The following is a 22135-nucleotide window of genomic DNA, read 5'->3' as shown; positions in this document are numbered from 1 at the left end:
CCCCACCTGTACCCAGCCCTCTACCTCTTTCCGACAGAGAACCGTGGTCTCGGGTTTGGAGTCGCTGACCCTCAGCGTTGATGCTTCTCACTCAGCTGCAAACTTCTCAGTGTAGCTTGATGAAGCCAATAGGACTACCATATACGTGAAAAGCAGAGCTGAAATCCTGAGGACACTAAGGCAGACCACCTCCTCAAAGTGGCCGTGCCTACACGTTCTGAACAGAATCGGTGCCTAAGGGCAGCCCTGATGGAGTCCAACTCTTACCTCCAGGTCAGCTGACAGTCTTTCCTGGGCCCGGACAAAATAATCTAAGATGGGCTCCCCTGCGCCCGGATCTCTCCTTCTCCCTCTCCCTCTCCTCTCCCTCTGCTCTTCAGGTTTTTATACAAGCTAATGGACGTTAACATTAGAGCTAGCCAGTTAGGTTAAGTTACAAGGTTGGTACACATTGGCTGCGCTGTTTCTTACCTTGCTCTACGCTGACTTTATTAATTCCAGCTTCACCGTCACCACCCTTTTTAAAATATTTGTGTAGAGAATCTCTGAGGCCTCTATTTTCTTCTTCTTTTCTTCTCTTTTCTCTTCTTTTCTGAGCACCGGACTTGTGCTGACCAGACATTTTGACCATTCTAATGGTTGAATTAAATGATAACATCAAATTTTGATCAGCGGCCAAACCATTTTTGTGTTGGGGGTTCTTGACCACAAGGACAATTAGGAAGAAAACAAGTAACACGCTTTTATGTAACTCAAATACTACATATCTTTTCCACAAATAGGCATATTTTGAAACATTTTGAAAAATGATTCCATAATTTAATGAGAATTAAAAAAAAAAAACAAAGTCCACAAAGCACGTGGACCTGTTGGGCAAACTCCCATGCCCTGTCCAGGACCTCGGCAAGGTTATAAAGCTGATCCAGTGTTCCCACATTGGTCCTCCTGAATGTGAGGTTCTGAGGATCCTTGAACATTTTTCGGTCAAATGAGATTTTTACAGTCTGGAAAGGGAGAGATAGAGAGGGCTGTTCCCGAGATCCACCTGGTCCAAACGTGCCTGTTTAGCACTGCTCACTTCTGGAATTGCTTAATAAATAGAAAATCTGTATTATTCAAGAAACCCACAGTCTTCACATAGGACACGGTTTGAGAAAAAATAAGTTCTGCGCTGCTTGTGATGACCCATTAATGACCTGATCTCCCTCATCACCTGACTCCCATCCTGCTGGAAACTTGTGGGTTTTTCTGGAACATGTGATTTACGGGTAAGAAAATGAACAGTTGGGAGGTTAAAAGGAGAACTATGCCTATGTCATCATCATTTAGTGAAACAATTGTGTCCATTGAACTGAGATATATCATTAAAGATGGCAAAATTATCTTTGTTTATACTCTGTCAAACATCAGTTGACACTTTTGAATAAAGAATATGTACCATTAAGAAACAGATTGAATATGATTGGCCCTCCATGAGGTTTAAACTGATGTGATTTTTATACTTTTTATATTAATATTTTTAAATTTATATTATGTTTTTTATATAACTAAAAAATAAAAAAAACAGACATTGCCAGAAGCAAAGTGGGGTCTGAGGAGATTGGAGATAAAGTTTATAGAGAAAAATAGAGCTTGGCTTTGGATTCAGATCTCGTTACCCGCTTGCTACTGGGTTTGGTTAGCTGAACACTACTTAGTGTTTCCTGAGCGGGTCGTGCATTGATCCATGAGACAGATATTTTAACCTCCCTTATGGAAGTATCCTTGCAGCTCATTTAAACACAAACTGTTGCTGAACATTTGATGCAGAAATAGCGTTACCGTTGTGAGAAGTCATGCCGTTTCTTTTATGTGGAGAATCCTGAGGAAGATTGTGTGAACTGTTGTGGCCTCGGATAAGATACTGCGCGTGGGTTGGCTACAAACACAGAAATCTCAGAGCAAATAAAAGGACTGCAAAATGGCTATCTCCTATTTGCAGTGCTCTGTTTGTCTTATCTGAGTTTGTTTAGTTTTTTTTTTTGTAACAGTGGTGTGTAATCTTGGTCCGGGTTTTAAAACAAAGCCTCTGACAATACTGTAAGTGCCTTTTTATTTCATTTTATTTTCTGATATTTCAACAGCAGAGATCAGATGATGTGTCCTGCTGCAGATACAGGGGGCTCTCAGAATAGAGACGGTGTCTTGGTGTCTTCTCCATCACAGCCTCACTCTTGTGTTTCGCTCTATTCCTTCTCGGAGAAGCACAATCATCTTATTGTTGGCAGCGGCGGGATGCTGTTGAGCTCGCTTTTTTTACCCAGACTGACGCTGCAGCAGCTTTGTACCACAGGCTTCAGTCCCCTGCCCTCTGCTGAGAGCTCCTCTTGTCCTCAGTCTCCTTTTATGTCCAGCGACACGTTACTGGAGCTAAATCTGCCTTGTTGTCCAATTACTACCCCCCCTCCTTTACATAGTTCTTCCTTGTTGTTCCTTGTTTCCTTGTTGTCTTTTTGCTGTATTTATTTGTGGGTTTTTTTTTTTGAAAAAATGAAAAAAAAATCCACTGAGATAAACATAAAGGGATGGAGCTTCACAGAGGTGCTCTGTCATATAAATGATTGAGAACAAAAGCACCAACATTTCAGATTTGGTTTGCTGTGTCACTTCTTTCACAAGTTGCTTCCCTGGGTTTTAGATGCAAACTCACTGTGGTTTTCTTTCCTTTTCCTCTCTTTGCAGGTACTGTTTCATTGTGACTCTTGGATATCTGATACTGTGTCAGATCACGCGAGTCTACGTTTTTGACTACGGCATGTACTCTGCAGATTTTACAGGGTAAGTAACTCTAAAACCACAGAGCCCTTTATTTATATATATATATATATTTATATATATATACATATTTATTATGTTTCAGAAAGGACAGGGGCTGTAGCTCCTTGTGGTTGGCTCCCACTCCTCCAGACTGTCTGACAATTTTAGCAGACAGCCTGCTCTCTCAGCAGGGTGGAGCTTGCTAGTTGCCATGCAACCAAATGCAAGCCTGTGCTGCCTCTGATTTCACTCGCTGAGCGCCGTCGGCTATCTCTCTCTCCGTTGTTCTTCGGGATGTCAAAATCACATGCTTTTTTTTTTTTTTTTTTTAAATGTCAACCTACATGTTAAGTTAAAGGGGCTGTAGAGATTGTAAATGTGACTTCATGCAGCGTTGGATTTTCAATGATAAGTTCTGAGATTATTTCAAATATTTATTAATATTATGGTGTTTTAGAACAAAAAAAAAAAGCCTACTGATCCACTCAATAAAATGAACACACGACTGGTATAATTCATTAACATTATTCAATAGGCCCAAGCAGTGGTTTGGAGTCTGTTGGGAATCAGTTTGTGTCACAACACTGAGATTTAAAGTTTACTAAGAAGGTCTCGGTGAGATTGCTCAGATTTGTTACTTTTAAAGCCACGCAAGGTGCATGCACACAGTTGCAGGGCGTTGAGGCGGAGCAGCGGGGAGAGTAATGCAGTTCACTGTATGGATCTGTATTATTTATATGGCTCCTTGATGAAGTAAATTTCTCTCTGTAAGGTTCATTTCCTCTATCGTCTTCTGTCTTCTCCCCCATCTCAACTTCCCCACCAAGTTTATAAAAATTTAACTGAAGATAAGTTGGTTATGAGGGTGGGAGGCAAAGATAACAGGAAACCATTGGCCGCAGCTTCCTCGTTTCTGGATCCAACATCCATCCGAGTGTGACGCACCTTTACTTCCTCTATAGCTATTTGTTTGAACCGGTTCAAAGAGCAGATCATCTCTGGCCTGTTACTTATTTTTACTCTGGACCTTAAGTTGACGTTGCCACCAAGAGTTTAGATGTGTAATGGAAACAGTGTTGAGAGAATTAAGGTCAAATTATGTGAAAGAATTAACAATACCGTACTTTATAGATAGAAAGTGACGTCAGACTGAAGAAGACAGACCAGCATATATGGGGACTGAGGTCTTCAGACCAGACAGGAACATTATTAAGAACAAAAACGGGGGAAAAAAAAAACTTTCCCAGGTGAGCATTCTCCTGCAGTGCTTACTGTTATTACCGGATAAATGGCCATCGAAGACCATTAGTTAATTAAAGCCATTAAAAATAATAATCAAGAAAATGATGGGAGTTTACGAGTTTAAGCCAAAAACTGGCAGTGACTAAAAGCGTGAATGAAGCTTCACAACCATGTAGAGACAGAATGTGGTGTTACTCAATAAAGCCAGTTTTGATTTACACATTAAAAAAATAAATAAAAAATGTGTAAACTGTTTAAGAAATATTTGTTGGGATGTGTCAGATTATTAAAAAATAAGTAATAGGAAACGTGAAGAGCTACTTCACTGTGATGTACATTTTATTTGCTCTTTATCAGGCCCATGATGGTCATCACACAGAAGATTACAAGCATGGCGTTCGAAATACATGACGGTAAGATAAGTGTGTCTTCTGTGTGTGTGTGTGTGTGTGTGTGTGTGTGTGTGTGTGTGTGTGTGTGTGTGTGTGTGTGTGTGTGTGTGTGTGTGTGTCTGCGCGCGCATCCCCTTGAAACAGAAGAACCAGACACAAGAGAAGTGAAAATGCCTGTTCAGTTCTCCCAGGAGTTTAAAAGCAGATCACATGACCGCCTTCCTGAGCCAGTCGTCAGCTGTGACGACAGACCAGTGGACCAGAAAGAGAACATAAGGATAGTTATGTAATGAGCCAGTAATAAAGTAGGCACGCCTGTCCTCCCTCCTCTAGCTGTCACAGTGTCATTTCTGACTTTCAACAAAACCTGCGTTAAATCAGAATCCAGCTACTCTTCCAACTCCATGTTGTGGCTTGTTGGTTTCATTCTACTCGTTAATAAACGCCTTTATTACGCCTCCTAAAAGGTACAACCCTGTGGCGCTTTACCACTTTTCGTCTCGCAACCATTTAAAAATGTTTTGGATTTAGGATGAAGAACATTTCAGTTGTTATTTTGTTCTTCCTGCAGAAATATCAGAATTTTGCAACAGAGGAGGTTAATCCATCCATCCATCTATTATCTATACCTGTTCATTCCTATTCAGAGTCGCAGTGATTTGTTTCTTTGTAACAAGTCATGATTACAATCATCTTTCACGACATAACCTGAAATATATCATGTTCAAATTATCTCCAGACTGACTGCATTGTCTTTGACTTTGCATGCTCAGTACCACTCCACCGTTTTCCTCACAAATCAAGTCCAACAAAGTCCAGTTAATGCCATGTAAGCAGGCCCGGTAAAGCTGCAGCCATCTTCCACCAGCTGACCAAGGTTTGAAAGTCTCAACTCTTAGGAGCAGTTGTGGTTCCCGTCTGAATCTGGAAAACTTTGAGTGAATTATGATGGAGAAGTGACATCAGAGTGGAAATAAAAAAGAAAATTAAGTAATAAAAAAAAAAGAAAAGGCTTAGCAGCAGAGAGGGTGATGAGAGTCACTCGTGGCTTTTTAGTTCTAACTTATAGCTTTACATCCCCTCTGAATGTTTGAGTCTAACAACATTGTGTGTAATAGTGTGTGTGTGTGTGTGTTTTTATGTTCATGCATGTGTATAAAATGAAGTTTAAATTTGTTTCGGATCAACTGCTCTTTGCTGCAGCTGTGTGTCTAACGAGAGGAGTCCAATCCCCATTTCAATCCTCAGAACTGTCACACTGTCATAATTAGTCAAATCGCAGTTTTAAGGATACATTTAGAGTCCACCGGTGCCAGACGAGCCCCCGTAGTTAACATGCTTCTTACGTGTGTCGACTCAGTTGCATATCCTAAAGTTTTCATTGAAGAAACAGGATCAAAGTAAACAGTGGAACAACCTGTAGTGTGTGCCAACCTCTTCCAAGCGTCCGCCCAGGGCCACCTGCTCACTCTGTTGCATCATCCTCCCTTTCCTCTCTTTGTACTCTTTGTGCTGTTTGCATTGTGGAGCGAGTTCACGCGTACCTGCTTGAGCGTGTATTTTGTCATGCCCGCTTTCTCAGACCCAGCATTGAATTCGGCCCCAGCACCTTGTCAGATTATTCAGAATATACCTGTGCAGATGTGCGCAATGTGACCCACACTGACGTATCTCTGAATCTGTCTGTAGGTTTGACCAAGCAAGAAGCGCAGCTGACTCCCAGTCAGAAATACCTAGCTATCAGGTATGTGACTCAGGTATGTTTTAATGCGTCAGACGATGAGTTCACCCGGTCAAGTTGCAATAAAAGGATTTTGAATAGGTCATTGTGAGCACTACCTTTGAGGAATGATAGTCTGTGTTTTCATAAAGGCTTTATGAAACCTCTGCATTTGAAATGATCACGTCCCCTCACCCCCCCTCTGTGTCTCTAATTCAGTCGTGGAGTTATTATGCACTCTGTATCTGGGAAAGCAAATGCACTCAGTGCTCTCAAGTGAATCATATTGTAGGAATGTCCCTAATCCGCCATCCATCCTGCTTGACTCTAAACCCACCCTTCTACCCCCCACTGGCAAAAATAATATAGCAGCAGGATTGTTGAATATACGGCTGATATGTATGACGGTGTGAGAGTATCAAAAAAGAAAAACAAGGGGCATTGTGTCATGGATGAGTGGAGTGTAAGCTTGCACTGAAAACCACAGAATGTGTCTTCACCTGTGGGGTTGTGGTTTGTCAGTCACAACATACCGTGTACCCTTATACCCTGCAGTACACTCTGTTATCCTCTAAATGAGCCCATAAATCACAAATTTTACAGATACTGAGGATATCACGTTTAGGAAATGATTAGTGAGGTCACATATGACGTAACAAGTAGAATGTCTTCTTGCAGACTTCAATGGACTCACATTTTCAACCACATGAGTCGCCCCCTGCTGGCCATCATGTAGCAGGACAGGTTTAAGACACTCACCCTGCAATTTTTAAAATGAAACAATTTACTTTTTTTTTTTTACATGGTCTGTAAGAAAAAATTGGACAAGCTGATTAAGATTAAACATTGAAACAACTCAAATAACAATGATCTTACACTGAACTGGCGAGTGCAGCTCAAAGGACCCAAATACAAGTCTTTGTTTCACAAATGTTTGCAGGGGAACTGTGAGTCATCTACTAACTCTGAAATAGCTACTGGATAGGTGAGGAATTGAGAGTCCAAACAAGAACTCAGGTTTGGACGTTAGCCTGCTGCTTGGCCTTGCAGCAGAAACTCTGCAAGGAAAATCACAAGGTCATGAAGGATCTATCAAGGTCTTGTGTCTTTTCCCAGAACAGTTCAACGTAATGGATCATGCAGGTTTTAAAGTTGTAGGTGGCGAGTACTGCCGCTCTGAGACATGGTGCCCTGGAGTTTTCATTTATTACTGTTTGCTTTGGACTTTATAATTAATGCAGCACAGTCTATTTCCTGTTTTCAATTGGCTGAATTTTACAATTAATCTTTACCTTTTCCTTACCCAACCACCCCTAAAGTCGTATGCCCAGCTTGCTGGAGTACCTGAGCTACAACTGCAACTTCATGGGCATCCTGGCCGGGCCCACTTGCTCCTATAATGACTACATCGGTTTCATCGAAGGGACATGTTATCAGCCGCGCCACCATGAAAACGCCAATGGAAAGGAGAACGGAAAGTTCAAGCAGAGCGAACCTTCACCCAAGGTAGAAAGATTCACCTGTGGAAATCTGTGTAGCCATCAGACATAGTCACATCCCACTCAGCCCACTGTCTTGTAGGATAATTCATTTATCAAATAATTCCTCAGTAAATTCAAGAGAGATACAACACAGATTCTCCCATCTGCATAGAAGTCCAAACATAATGTTATGTTACAGTGTTTCCGCGGGGTTTTAAAAAGTATTAAAAAGTGATAAATGAAAATTGCCAAATTTAAGGCCATTAAAAGTGTTAAATTCACTGTCAGAGGTATTATTTTTTTTTTAAATTGGTATTATTTTTTACCTTTTACATTTTAAGCGGTCTATTTTATTGTCATTCACAAAGTGAAATAAATGTGAAACATCTGGTCAACATCAATGAGTCTATAAATCTGTTCTGTATAGTGTTCAAAATCTGTATTAATGTTAAAAGGTCCGTGATTAACACTTAATGTTGTGACAGTTTTTTTTTTAAATCTGAAGGTAGTGAAAAAGGTATTAAATTGGTATTAAATTTAACATAAGGATTGCTGTATAAACCCTGTGTTAGCAAGTGAAGTTTTGTCATAAAAAGTGGAATAAAGTGTTGTAAAACTTTTTGAAGGAATTTTGAAGGAAAGAACAAACCTAATATCCAATTTTCCTTGTGGAATGTTATAATGGCCTTTCATGAGACTTATTTTCTGTCTGACACTTTTCTCTCATGCATACCCAGAGTGACGTCATCTCCAAGCTGAGCACGTGTGCGATCTGCTTGGCCATATATCTGTCGCTGTACAGGCTGCTCCCCGTCGAGCACTCCATCAAAGAGGACTTCGTCAAATCCACGCCCGTCTATCTTCAGATCATCTACCTTTACCTGGCAATGCTGGCTCTGAGGCCAAAGTACTACTTTGTATGGACTCTTGGTGAGTCTGATGATGAATTTGAATGCTTCAAATTATTTTTTTTTCTTTTTATCTAGTTTCACTCATTTTAGCATCTACATAAATTAGTTTTAAGTGGTTCCATTGTACTGGATCAGTAAGTCTCATGACATTAGAAGAAACACCCACACTCCAAAATTACACATTTGATCTGATTGGGTACACTGATATCAAGAGAGACAAAAAACAAAGAGTGATTCTGGAGATGACGCAGTTTACTCCATTCAGATAAATTAGTTTTTTTGTGAAGCAGTGTTGGACGCAACCTGGAAGAAATCGTCTTGCTTAGCAGGATTGCTTGACGTAACGGTGCCATCTAGTGGTGGATATATGCAGATATATCTGCAGCTGATGTGCGCATGTCCACCTGTTTCTGTCGCTGCTTCACAAACACGTGTATCTATCTCTCTTCTGCAGCTGATGCTATCAACAACGCTGCAGGATTTGGTTTCAACGGATACAACAAAGACGGCTCCCCACGGTGGGACCTGATTTCAAATCTCAGAATCCTGGACATTGAGGTCTGAATATTTCTTTCTCTTTTTTTTTTTTATAAGCTCATTTCTGTTCTGATAGAAGCCCTTTTTCTAATAAAGCCTTACAATATGATGCTCTGGATCTCATTTCAGTTTGCCACGAGTTTCAAGTTGTTTCTAGACAACTGGAATATTCAGACAGCTCTTTGGCTAAAAAGGTAAAAAGATAACAAATCCTGCTGGTGGAGGGTTGTGAAAATATCAGAATACATGTTTGACTCATGCTTAAGATGTGTGGACTAAATATGTGCCGTGTCGGTTCTCCATTAGGGTGTGTTACGAGCGCTGTCCGATAAACCCGACAGCTGCCACCTTTCTGCTGTCGGCCATGTGGCACGGGGTGTACCCCGGCTACTATCTTACCTTCGTCACTGGCATCGGCATGACCATGGCTGCCCGTGCAGTGAGTACACACTCTGTTTCTAAGGATTCAGTACGCAAAAGTAAGAGTTCAGAAGATGGATGGAAAAAAAAAAGAAATTACTTTACTTTTGCTTATAAACTACTGTATAATGTATACGTTTTTGCAGGAATGCTGCCACAAAAACCGATTTGTATTTCCCCTGCACTGCCAAAGCATTAGAGCTCTTGAGATTTACCACAGCCACTTAAAAACCAACAAACAGATGACAAAATCACTTCATGAAGAGCAGCAGATAATGAAACAATGCTCCACTTTAACCTCCACTTAAATGTGGGTCCATTAGCACTAATCTCTGCTAAGCCACAATTCTTCATCTAGTTATGTGGAGTAAGAGAGGATATCGAGGTGAAACAGCACATGAGAAACGCCTCACATCTGTGGGTGATATACGTACAAAGAAAAGACTTTTTAAGTGTCTACCAGGATGGTGAAGTTGTTGTGCAGATGAGTTCCAGTAGACAGCTTTGTTTTTCTTTCTTTATCTAAAAGAGGACAAAGGATGTTGACCCAGTTTTGCTGTGAGACTAATGGCCACAGAGATGCTCAGGCCGATTTATTAGATGTAGGATGACCGAAAGAAAAAACAGAGGGAGATATGGACAATAAGCAGAAGCAAGCAATACTAACTACTGTCATGCAGAGATTTTTGAAACAAGGTCGTGTAATTGGCATTTAGTTTACTGTATGTTTTAATGGACGTGGGACGTCATTTAAAGTTTTAAAACATTCTCTCCTTTTTCAGGTGAGGCACAACATCAGGCCGTACTTCCTGGTCTCAGACTCGCACAAGTACGTCTATGACATCATCACGTGGGCGTGCACCCAGGTTGCCATTAGTTACACAGTGGTGCCATTTGTCCTACTCGCTGTAGGGCCATCACTCAAATTCTACAGGTATGTGTTCCAGGAAAGCTTTGAGCTGCTGAGGACGAACATTTCCGCCTCTGCTCACTGCTGTTGTGTAAAAATTATTGTGATGCAGATGGAGTCACTTTTATGACCCCCCCGCCCCGGTCTCCACCGTTATACTGCAGCAGTTAACAAGACAGTTTAATAAGAGAGGAATATTGAGGATTGATGAGGAGGAAATAAAACGGAGGTGGATTAACATTGTCCAGTCGCTGCCGTGAAATAAATATCCGGTCATCTGCGAGTGGCTTCCAGACAGGCTGCATAAAACAGACTCACTTTGCAGGTATTCCTTCACGAGCCAAAGAACAGGCCGGATTAAACTTTGGACTTGATGATTGCATTGTATAAAATGTTAAGCCGTCACCAGGGTTTGCCTTTTAGTAAAAACGCAGAGTTAATGCTGCAGTAGGATCTGGGTCAATAGGACGGTGGATGATTTGACAAAGTTGATGCAAGTTTCCCCCCCGAAGATGTTGAATGATTTGTAACTTAGCCTGAATAATACTGCTCATGATTAACTCCTTGCATGTCCCTGCAGCTCTTGGTACTTCTGCTTACACCTCCTCTGCCTGCTGGTGGTGCTGGCCCTGCCCGTCAAATCAAAACGCCGGCAGGCCAAGGAGCGGCAGGACGGCGTGGCGGGGGACAAACACATGCACCTCAACAGCACGGACAACAACTGCAACCAGAAGGACAAGGCCACATGAGGCTTCGGGACAGCGACGGCGCAGCCCCCCCTCCCCGTCCCGCCAACCCCACCTCCCCCACCCCCCATCAGCAGCAGAGACGACAACGCCGAGGACCGGAGTACGTCAAGTCCGTTTACCCGACGAAGAACCAAAAAACTCTGAAAATCCTATCGGACGGAAAACACAAATCCTGTCAAAACTTCCAGTAGCACGGATGACAGACATCGAAACTTCTGACATGGATAAGAGACCAGGATGAAACAAGTGATAGTGGTTACTTTACATTAGGTTAGTGAAAATAAAGACTTCCAAGCTGCCTTAAACCCTCTCTGTACTCTGTAGGTGAATTAAATTGGATGGCCGGCTGCTGGAACATAAATACAGTTACCCCCGTGTGGTATTGTGTTATTTCATCAGAGCAGACGTACAGTTTGTGGAGGGTTTTTGTCATTGTCTGGATACAAGCCTCTGTTGGATGGGAAGAGAAAATGTGTACATGTTTAAGAAACATAACCTTTATCATCAGCTGCCAATTTAAAACTGGCCTTAGGATCCTCAAATAATTATTTAATTTCTATGTCTTTTTTTTTTTTTTTTTTTTAATCTTCAAGAAGAGTTCATGTTGTATGTGTTTTGTATTTAGCTGTTTGTGACAACACTATTTGACAAGCATTCTTGACGAGAGAACCAGAAAGCGGAAGTCAGATGTCGTCCGTCTCCGGTAGTGGAACGTCCAAAATAGGGAACTCGAGAGTCAGTAAACGTTCTTTTTTTATTTATACAATTTTCATATCCACTGCTTTTTTTTTTTTTTTTTTTCTTGGGGGGCAAACATAACTCATCAGATAAACATGCATTACAAATGGAGTTTATTTACCCTCTTGTGACTCAAAGTACCTTTTCTTTCAAAAGGGTTTTCAACTTGGAGGAGTAATTTATCTCTTTGTATGTGTCACACAACAGGTTTCCTCTGTGTTCAAACGAATTGCTGCCTCTAATCCAAGTATCCAAAACGATTTAATTCTTAGAAGTTCTGAATAAGTTTGGCAATGACTGAATTAACGATTTAAATAACAATTGAAAAGTTGCAACGTTTCGTAACCTTTTAAAAAAGCCAAACGAACTGTGTCATTATGCAATTTGGGTTTGTCTGTGAGGAAATCTGACTTTCTTTTTATGTATGTGACATAATATTGTACAAAGTTCAAAGGCATAGACCAGCTGTTGTGGTAAATGGTCTTCTTTCATATTGTGTGCACTTAATGTTAGACTAGGGGATGTTTCAGGGTGCATTTACTGTATGGTGTAAGAGACACTGGTTCCTCATTTTTTTTTTCTTGTTTTTTTATCCGTGGCTCACCTTAAGCCTTTTCAGAATAATCCTGTTTACTCTTTAAAACACACAGGAGTCTCAACAACTGCCCATGGGATATTCTTTGGTATCATTAAATGGAATTAGATTCAAGAAAATTGTTTTTGCAAGGAAAGCAACCCGAAAGACATCTTACTGTTGTCTAAATAATTAAATGGCACATGTTTATGTGTGTGTTAGAGCAGATATAATCTAATTTTTCATTACTTTTCTCTTTAAAAAAAACACACATGAAGTCATAACTAAGCAGTAAAGGTGAGTTCTGAGACGTGGACCTCGTCATTTCTTTTAAAGACTTTCTAACACTTTCATATTCCTGCCATAACTGTGCGTTCAGCAGTATTCATGTGATCTGTACATGTTGATGTGATTTCAAGTGAAACATATTTGTAGCCTGGGCTGTACGAAGGCGTGGGCGGCCCACCCAAGGGAAAGGGATGTCATACTACAAGCATAGCGATTATTGCACTGCATGGCCACCCAAACCAGCAGATCAATGCAAACTGCTCCATGTGTCCAAAGTGCCAAACTACAAATGGCGCATTTTTGTTTTTGTGTGCATGTGTGCCTGCGTGTGTGTGTTTGTGCGTGTGTGCGCGCCTGTGTAACATAATGGGTATTTTTGTGTCAGAAGGAAATTTATTGAAAGATTTGTATAACAGTACATTAAAACTCTGATTTATGTGGCAAAATAAAGAGAAATTATTTTTAAACACTATTATCATGCTTGATGGTAAATGGGGTTTTATTTTTCAGTTAAAAAGTAGATGTAAATGTACTTTATCACAACAGAGACAATAATTGTGCAATGAAAAACACAAACTGGTCTTGATGTAATTTAGAACAACCTGATGCTTGGGATGAAACATCTCATTTGGACTTGCAACGAGGGAACGTGTCATGATGTTAAAAATTAGATCTTTTTCAATTTCATGGAAAACATAAGCTCATTTTGAATTTGATGACATCAGCACTTCTCAAAAAAGTTAAAACGGGGCCACAAAAAGGAAAAAAAACTGGAAAAGTCATTGGAACAAATGAAAAAAACACTTGAAGAGCATTTGACAACTATTAAGGTTCATTGACAACAGGTCAGCAGCATGACTGAGTAAAAGGAGGACTTCAATGAGGCCAGAGCCTCAGGTCTAAAGATTGGCAGAGCTTTACCATACTGTCACAAATTTTGTCATTGTGAAGACTAAAAATCCCACCTTCTACAGTGTTTGATATAATCTAAAGATTCAGAGAATCAAGAAGGATCTCTGCATGCATGGGACAAGGCCGTAGTTCAAAGCTGGATTCTTACATTCTTCAGGCCCTTCTGCCTGCTTTGAGCTGAAGCTCATTCAAGATTGTCGCAGGCAAAATGGAAAGTTCTCCTGTGGTCAGATGAATCCAAATTTGAAATTTGTTTTGGAAACCATGAACATGGCATCTCATGTGGACTACCGAGGACAAGGACTATCTAGTATTATCCGCACTTACTTTAAAAGCCTGAGTTGCATCAGTGTCTGTGGCATGGGCAGCTTTCACATTTGGAAAGGCCACGTCGATGCTAAAAACTATAGATGATGAACGTCCTGTCCAACTTCCTTGAGATATGCTGCTCACCTCAAATTTAAAATGAAATAACATTCTCAATAAAAAGGCAAAACATTTTTTTAGAGAAGAAAATATGGGTTTTCCAAGTCATTGCGTTCCGTTTTAATGCAGTTTACACAGAATAACAACTTCTGTGGAAGTGGTTTTGTAATATTACTTTCGCCAAAGGAGAGCTGGGATAAACTCTAGCGGATCCCCATGACCCTGGATAAGCAGGTGTAGATAATGGATGGATATAAATATTTGTATATTAAATACCTAACACCTGCAGTCTGTTTATTTAATGTCACCAAATATTTATGTTGCTACCCTTGCTGGCTTGCCTTGAGATAAGAAAGTGGGAGTGACTTTAGCATGATTTGCTGTGTTTTTATACCTTGAATGAATAGATAAAAATAAAGATTCAACTTTAGATTTCTGATCTGTTGCTCAACAAATGGCATGTGAAAGGCATTTGAGGCTCCATGATACAAATCTTTTAATGAAATGCAGAAATGCTTTAAGGCAGGAAGTGTAAAAACAATAGAATCAGAATTGGCCAAGTCAGGTCAAACAAGATGGGGAATTTGACTCCGGTTATTTCGTTCATTGTACAGTAAATAGACAAATGACAGCTCTTATTAACATATATACAATTGTGCAAAAGTGAAAGGTGCAGCAGTATGAAGTAGACATAATTATTGAAAGGTGCATTGTTACAGCATATGATTGTGGTTATTATTATTATTATTATTATTATTATTGCACAGTGATTGATTACTCTGATATTCTATGAGTGATGAGAGTTCATCAGAGCAACAGCTTGGGGGAAGAAACAGTGAGTTAATCCGGGTCTGGTTGTAGAAACATATTTTAGACTTGTCACTGCAGGTTTTTCTTTATTTAGATCTGTGAAAAAAAAAAAGGTTTTCAAGAAAAAAATCTGAACCAAATTCCTTATCCCACAGTAACCCTGTAGGAGTGGGTTTTGTTTTGTTTTGTTCCCTGTTCTGCCAATCCTTTCTACCTGCCGAGGAATGCTACTTTGTGGTTCTGCGAATGCGCACAGTGGATTTTCAAAGTTTGATTGGCACGTCCATGATTTATTGCACGATGTAAAATTGATAATATGGGATGTTGAGTATTTGACCCTTCAAAATACACTACCCATGACATGAATTGCATTACACTTTGTGAACATTATACGATAAAGAGAAGAAAAAAAACCCAATCCTAGCGCTTTATTTGATATTAATTCAGTCATTCGCCTTTATTTAACCAGGCAGGTCATAAGAACACATTCTTCTTTACAATGACGGACTGGTAAGCGACAAGGACCACTTGGGGTGAAAGAAAGTGGTTTAGGGAGTAAAACACAGTAAAAATGTAGCTCCACAAAGGTAGAGAACCATTAGGGAGCATTTTTGGGCAAAGTTTAGTTTAGTTTATTTAAGGATCCCCATTAGAAGCACACAAATGTGCCTCTAGTCTTCCTGGGGTCCTGAACATAAAATACAGTACAGTGCAGTCATACAGTACAAAAAAACATTTAAAAAAAACAAAACAAACAAAAAAAACAATAAACAATCAGACAGGCTGCACAGACCTAAAATTATAAAAACATAAATTTGAGAATAATACTGATAAACAGTGAAGTAAATACAGACAAATGAAAAATAAGAACAAAGACAATCAGACAGGCTGATTGTATAACAGACTATACCAAACACAGAGCATACTCAACGGACAAATAGCATAATCCACAGAGTACAAACAAATAAACTAACATTCCAGACAGACAAAAAGCAGCAGAAATTGGCAGAACACCGGTTCAACTCGTCGGGGCGGTGGGGGCGGGGCTAGGGCTCTGTGATGGGCGGGGCTACGGGTGTAGTGGGCGGGGCTACAGCTGTGTAGTGGGCGGGGCTACGGCTGCATGTCTGTAGTGGGCGGGGCTAATAGTCAGTCGTCTCTGCCAGCAGGTTATACTTTCTCCGTGTTCTTGTTATTATGATGTGAAAAAAAAAACTACAACTTTTTTGACTGAATATTCCGCGCCGGAATTATTGTACAAGCTAACTGAGAGCAGTCCATCAAAGGTAAGGCGACGTCAAAGCTTTGATTTGCACTTTTTTTGTAAAGCTTTCACAGGTGATAAAAGTAGGAACTGTTTAGCCGTCCGGGGCTAACGCTAGCCGTTTAGTCGTGCTAGCTGTGTTTTTGGTTTATCCTAAATAAGTACATTCAATTCTTGTAAAACCTACTTTGAAGCCATTTTTCAGACACCAAACCCCGGTTTCTTTGTATTTCAACTATTCTCTCAGAGAATACAAGTGATAACAGACAGAATCTCTCTGTTATCACTTGAGGCAATGTGACGTGTTTATCATACAGATGTTGACAAGCACATGCTGATGTTGTCATGCAGATGTTGAAATACTGGACGCCTGAAACATTGCAGTCAGTTAAGTTTTCAGAATTGTATTTAAAACTGCAAATGCAGGCGAGAAACAGCAAAAATGAGCTTAATGGCAACGTGGTGAAATCTTGGCAGTTTCTCAGATTTGCAGTTCCAGCTTTATCAAAGCAGATAGTAAAACTATTTCACACCCAACGAAATATTCCACGCAATCCAGAAAAGTTTGTTCCTAAATAGCTGACCCAAGTATGTACGGAGGAACTGTATTCTCAGCAGTTTCATACCCACATGACCTGCCATAAGAGCTGACTGGTTAAATTTAGAGATCCTATCCTATTGCCTGCTCACTTTGCTACCTACACTTGAATGTGTTAAGATAAACTATTGCTGACCAAAACATGATGTTTATCTTATGATGTTATCTAATGTACTTTGCTTTTAGTGTAAAAATAATATATGTGTCAAGGAAAGATCTTTGTCATGTACTGTAGCTCATATTTGTTTCAATATTCCTAAAAGGAAGGGGGAACCAGTGTATTAGGCTGCAAATACAGCCATCTCTTAAAAAACGAATATTTTGCCAAGTTACAATTTCAAAAATGTCCATCACTTTCTTCAAAGACCAAAACATCTTTGTTTTCTCTGACCAACAGACTAAAATACAACTTACAGACTGAGGTTCATGTATTTGGATAAAAGTGTCTGCTAAATGACAGTAGTAGTAGTAGTAGTAGTAGTAGTAGTAGTAGTATTTTTGCTTGTAAGCAGCCTTAATGATAGGCAATTTCCATTGACTGACCAACTGTTTTCTTGCTCTCAAATTAATTTGAACATAATTAATGTCTATATGGTGGTGTTAAAATAGTCACCAGACATCTGACAATATTTTAATTTGAGATATTTCTTATACACAATGTAATTGGAATACTCAGTCTAATATGTTTTAGGTAATTTGATTACGTATCAATCATTTAAATGCTGGTTACTGTTCCCATCTACTACTATAGCTACAATAGCTACTAAATCCTCGTCCATTCCATTGCATTCATAAAGGAAACCAAACAAAGCGTTCACATCCTAATCGCCCTCATAGTCCTTTTATCTACATGGGTTGGAGCCAAGCTATTGCATGTAATGAATGGAAATCGGCACGCGTGTGTCTATTGTGTGGGGAAGAGATGGGCGTAGGCCATCCCCCTCATCTAATATTCAGCTGTTAGTAAGGGGGGGCTGTGCAGGAGCCTGGTAGTGCTTGTTGATAGTCTTTCTGACTCGGCAGTGAATCGGTATTGGTGTTGAACTAGTGAATGCACAGCAACTTTCACCCCACACCAAGGTAAGACTTTCCTCTCTGAATATCTTTTTGTGTTTCTTGGGACTTAATGATACTATTATTTTGCCTCTTTTTAATTAATTTCTCCCGAAACCTTTGAACAGTTATTGTATTTTTCTGGCTGCTAGGTTATAGAGGCAGAGCACTTTATATTAAGGGTGTGTGATTGTGGCTGTACGGAGAGTGGTAAATGTTTACTGATTGGCTCTTGTGTGGTGTAATCATCCATCCATTGTGCTGGGAGAAGCGGAGAGCCGAGGAGGGTGTGTCAACAGGCTCCTATAGCTGTCAAACAAAGGATTTTTTCTTCCTGATTTACAAGTCCTGTCAACCAAGTGAATGGCCGACGGTTGATCCATGGCAGAAAGAGACTTAGAGTTTAGAAAAATAAAAGATAATTTGCTGGAGATAAGCATTGATTTGCTTCCTCCAATTTGACTGAACCCTTAGGCCTTTGTACCGGCAACCCGTTGGGCATGTGACATTTAAGTGTTTATTGACCTGATCCAGAGCAGCTTGTCTCAAGGATTATGCTAAAATATTGAACAGCGTGTTTGTTTGCTGTTATGTGAAACCCATTACCAAGGCAACCTGCTAGTAATGCTCATTAATACTGGTGAGTAGCAGTAAGACTGACCATGACGGAAAAGCTAAAGTTAATGAATCATTGATGAGCTTTTGATCGATCAGATGAATGCATAATGTAGAGTGATGGGTTCTTGTCTGGTGTTAGGTTACATACAGTGCAAGACAAAATATTTGCTACAGTTTCAGTTGTAAAAGAGTAAAAAAAAAAAATTGACCCATTAAATAATGACTCAGTAAATAGAGGTACAGGGTAATTTTTGTATTGGTTTACACGAATTCTTAAGATGCTTAGTGCAACTGTGTTTATAAAGTGAGGTCCAGAAATACTGGGACAATGACAGGGTTTTTATAATTTCTACTTCTATATACCACCACATTGGGTTTAAAATAAAACAGTCAAGATCTTATCTAAGTGTATACTTTTTTATTTTTATTTCAGAGGTTTCCCAATATTTTTGTATTTGCCATTTCGGAATGACTTCCATTTTAAGTGAAGTGCCTGTATCTTCAGGGGCTCAAAAGTATTTGAACAATTGACTGAAATCAAGTCAATTGTCCAAGTGTGGTTCAGTCCCTTATTTCAAGTCGAAAGATGAAATTAAATCAAATGTTTAGTTGGCATTTCGCAGTTACGTGAATGGAGCTGCCAGAAGTCCGATGGGATCTCAAGAGAAGGACACCGTCATTAGGATGAAGATGCTACATAAACCGATAAGAGTGAGCAAAACCCATATGTTTGGCCAACTCAACAGTTTTGGTACATTCTCAAATAGAAAGAAAGCCCCAGTCAAGTCTTTTGATCTTTTGTAAGATTTCATGATGTTGAAAAAAACACTTCACCAAATCAGTAGAAATCAGGAATACTCTGACGGATGCGTATCATTGTTAAAAATGAACCTACAATCAAGAGGTACCTCAATTAATGTAACTACAAAAAGGTTTACAACTATGTGCAAACCACTGGTAATATACAAGACATCTAGAAATGGAATCGGATTCTTTGGACAGATAAAACCAAGGTACACTTGTATTGGAATGATGGGAAGAGGAAAGGAACAGCTCATGATCAAAAGTATATAGCACAGGTTTAAGGTATAGGCACGTCTGGCTGCCAGTGGAACGGGTTCAATGGTGTTTTTTGATGACGTGACTGCTGACAGAAGTAGCAAAATGAATTCTTAGCTCTACATGGATATAAATATATGTTTATCTTGAGATGAATGCTGCAAAACCGGTAGGGTGGTGCTTCACAGTGCAGTTGGATAAACGTAACATACTGGGAAAACAACTTTAGACATTTTGAAGACAAAGAAATTGAATATTCTTCAACGGCCAAGTCAACTGCTTGACCGTGGTTTTTCAGTAACTGAAGACAGAGAATCCCTCAAGCACCAATTGAAGGTGGCTGCACTGAAGGCCTGGAAAAGCATTTCCAGGGAGGAAACTTGGAGGAAATTTGGAGACGTTCATGGACTCCAAACGTCAAACATTCATTGACTACGAAGGATTTTCAGCCAAATTTATAATAATATTTGCCAAATACCAAATACTTTTGAGCCCTTGGAAATTGAGATACTTGGCTTAAAATGACTAACTCTTGAATGGCACAGGGTGTATTATTGTCAAACCTTCCACACTGAAACCTAGTGTGGAAGTCTGACATCTTGAGAAAATCTAAGGGAAATCATAAAAAGTGTTTCAAGGCCCCCATGGTTTCAGTGAAATAGTGTGCACTTTTGAGGCCATTGCACTTTTTTACACAAAACTCTGCCATTTTGCTGTTTACACAAATTGATATCCAATTTCCAGCAGAGAAAGGCAGAGCAGAGATTTGCATTAATATAATAGGAGCATACAGTCCAGTACACCCATTATGAGGGTCAATGTTACTTCAGAGAAAGTTTAATGACTGTTGCATGGCTTTATTGGTACATGATGTCTCGGTTGACTATTTTGAAATAGGCGTTTTGATGTCTATGCCTTCGTTATAATGAGTACATGTTTCCAGTACAAAAAGATGCACTGAACAAAACAAGAAAACTAAGAGCCGCATTTAGTTCTTGTGTTACGAGCATGCTGGGTGTATACATGTACGTTACAAGCCTATTGGAGAAGTATATCATTGCTTATGAAAAAATGTTTAAAATGTTAAGGATTCATATTTTTCCCCTCTGCATTCTGCAATGTGAATGAAGACATGAAAATAATATAATTTCATTTCTGAATTTATGTGCTTATGAATATAACTGCATGAACTAATTCTTTTTCAGAAAACATAGGATTTAGTTTTTTGTGTTTTGTGGCCTGTTTTTGAGAGTTACTGAGTTGGGTTTTGGACGTTGCTGGTTTATTCTACAGCGTCATTTCAAACACAGACCTCACAGTCTTCTTGAAAAACATTTTTGTACTTAGCTGTGCCATTTATGTAACTGCAGAAGCTTGACAGATGCTGTTGCTTTTGTCAATGCTAACCTGCATTCATATTAATAAAAAATTAGTGATGCACCGATTGTTCGGTAACCGAAATTGTTCGGCCGAAAATGGCAAAAAAACACTTTCGGTGTTCGGTGGAATAAGTGGGAAAAAAACCGAACAATTAATAACGTTGTTGTAAAATAAGGAAATAGACTGGCCGCTCCGTAACTGTTGCACCACAAACATAAATCGTTGGCCAACCAAAAAGTAACCACATAAGTATTTTACCAACATTCACCAGGAGGTGGAACCAAAACAACATAATGCTGGGAAATTAAAACATGTTCAGTTTTTTATGTTCAATAAATATTTTCTACTTTGTAATTTTGTAAAAGATTTTTTTCTTTGAAAAGCCTAAATCAAATGTATTTGATTTATGCAATGGTGAAAAAATTGGCAAAATAAATGAAAAACTGCTGAAGAACCATGTTCAGTATTGTTCGGTATTCGGCCAAGTGTTTATTATTATTTTCGGTTTCGGCCACAAATTTTCATTTCGGTGCATCACTATAAAAAATGTATTTTATTTCTTTTAATAGTGGCGCACAGGTGGTTAGCCGTCAGCCATGGATACCACAACCTCCCTGAAGATGACCTCTCTGGCCATCCAGAGTCTGTTCAGCTACGTGGAGGAGGAAAACCTGGCCGCCATCAAAGCACACTTGGACAAGTTCAAGGATGTGGACAGCAGGAGCGATGTAAGTCGACCTTATCGCAACAAGCCCCCGTGATGGTTCAGGACAGTCGGGGAGGATTATGTAGTAATGATGGCACCTCAAGACTGTGTAACAGGAGTTCTGTGGGAAAAAAAGGCCTGTAGTTTAAGAGTTACAGTTCTCATAAAAGGTACTGACTCCTCTTGGGCTGGTGCTGTCATGTATCATCATCCCAAATACTTTAGATAACTTTGAAGTAGCTTTTTTTCTTTGCTGTTAATCCTGTTAAAAACAAAAAAGAGTCATATCAAATCCCTCTAATTCAATGGTTTAAATCTGTAAAACATGACCAGCTTTAAAGAGGTCGGAAATATTTTTACAGCTACAGAGTAGAATGTAGAACAAGATCAAATGTGTCCTTAAAAAGGCTGAATTGGGTCCATTTGGTTTATCAGGTTTTCTTTATTTACTGAATAAGTGGATCCTGATGATTCCTGTTTATTCTTTTCCTATAACTTCTCATCAGTTTTGAATAAAGTACTATACTTAAATGGCCTGTTGATATATTAAA

General features: G+C 39.5%; 2 protein-coding genes across 6 annotated transcripts in view; both read left to right on the top strand.

The window, feature by feature from the left end:
- The window catches only part of mboat2a (membrane bound O-acyltransferase domain containing 2a), a 58373-nt gene extending 44953 nt beyond the window's left edge, over positions 1-13420 (top strand). Inside the window, exons 4-13 of the mRNA XM_061743547.1 lie at positions 2722-2817; positions 4396-4451; positions 6120-6174; positions 7470-7656; positions 8369-8561; positions 8997-9100; positions 9209-9273; positions 9386-9518; positions 10282-10433; positions 10990-13420. Coding sequence (XP_061599531.1) covers positions 2722-2817; positions 4396-4451; positions 6120-6174; positions 7470-7656; positions 8369-8561; positions 8997-9100; positions 9209-9273; positions 9386-9518; positions 10282-10433; positions 10990-11158 — 1210 coding nt within the window. The 3' untranslated portion in view covers positions 11159-13420. The remainder of the gene's footprint in view (positions 1-2721; positions 2818-4395; positions 4452-6119; positions 6175-7469; positions 7657-8368; positions 8562-8996; positions 9101-9208; positions 9274-9385; positions 9519-10281; positions 10434-10989) is intronic.
- A 2651-nt stretch (positions 13421-16071) lies between these two features.
- The window catches only part of kidins220a (kinase D-interacting substrate 220a), a 53111-nt gene continuing 47047 nt past the window's right edge, over positions 16072-22135 (top strand). For 4 of the 5 annotated variants that reach the window (XM_061742882.1, XM_061742881.1, XM_061742880.1 and 1 more), the window contains exons 1-2: positions 16072-16192; positions 21448-21606. In XM_061742882.1, the coding sequence (XP_061598866.1) occupies positions 21475-21606 (132 nt within the window). In that variant the 5' untranslated portion in view covers positions 16072-16192; positions 21448-21474. Of the gene's footprint in view, positions 16193-17741; positions 17849-21447; positions 21607-22135 lie in introns of those variants that run through there. The other variant, XM_061742879.1, reaches the window with a different exon arrangement.

The sequence above is a fragment of the Cololabis saira genome, chromosome 16 (assembly GCF_033807715.1).
Source record: "Cololabis saira isolate AMF1-May2022 chromosome 16, fColSai1.1, whole genome shotgun sequence".
NCBI classification, from domain to species: Eukaryota; Metazoa; Chordata; class Actinopteri; order Beloniformes; family Belonidae; genus Cololabis; species Cololabis saira.
Note: the sequence above shows the minus strand (reverse complement) of the source record. Positions and strands in the feature narration are given on the sequence as shown.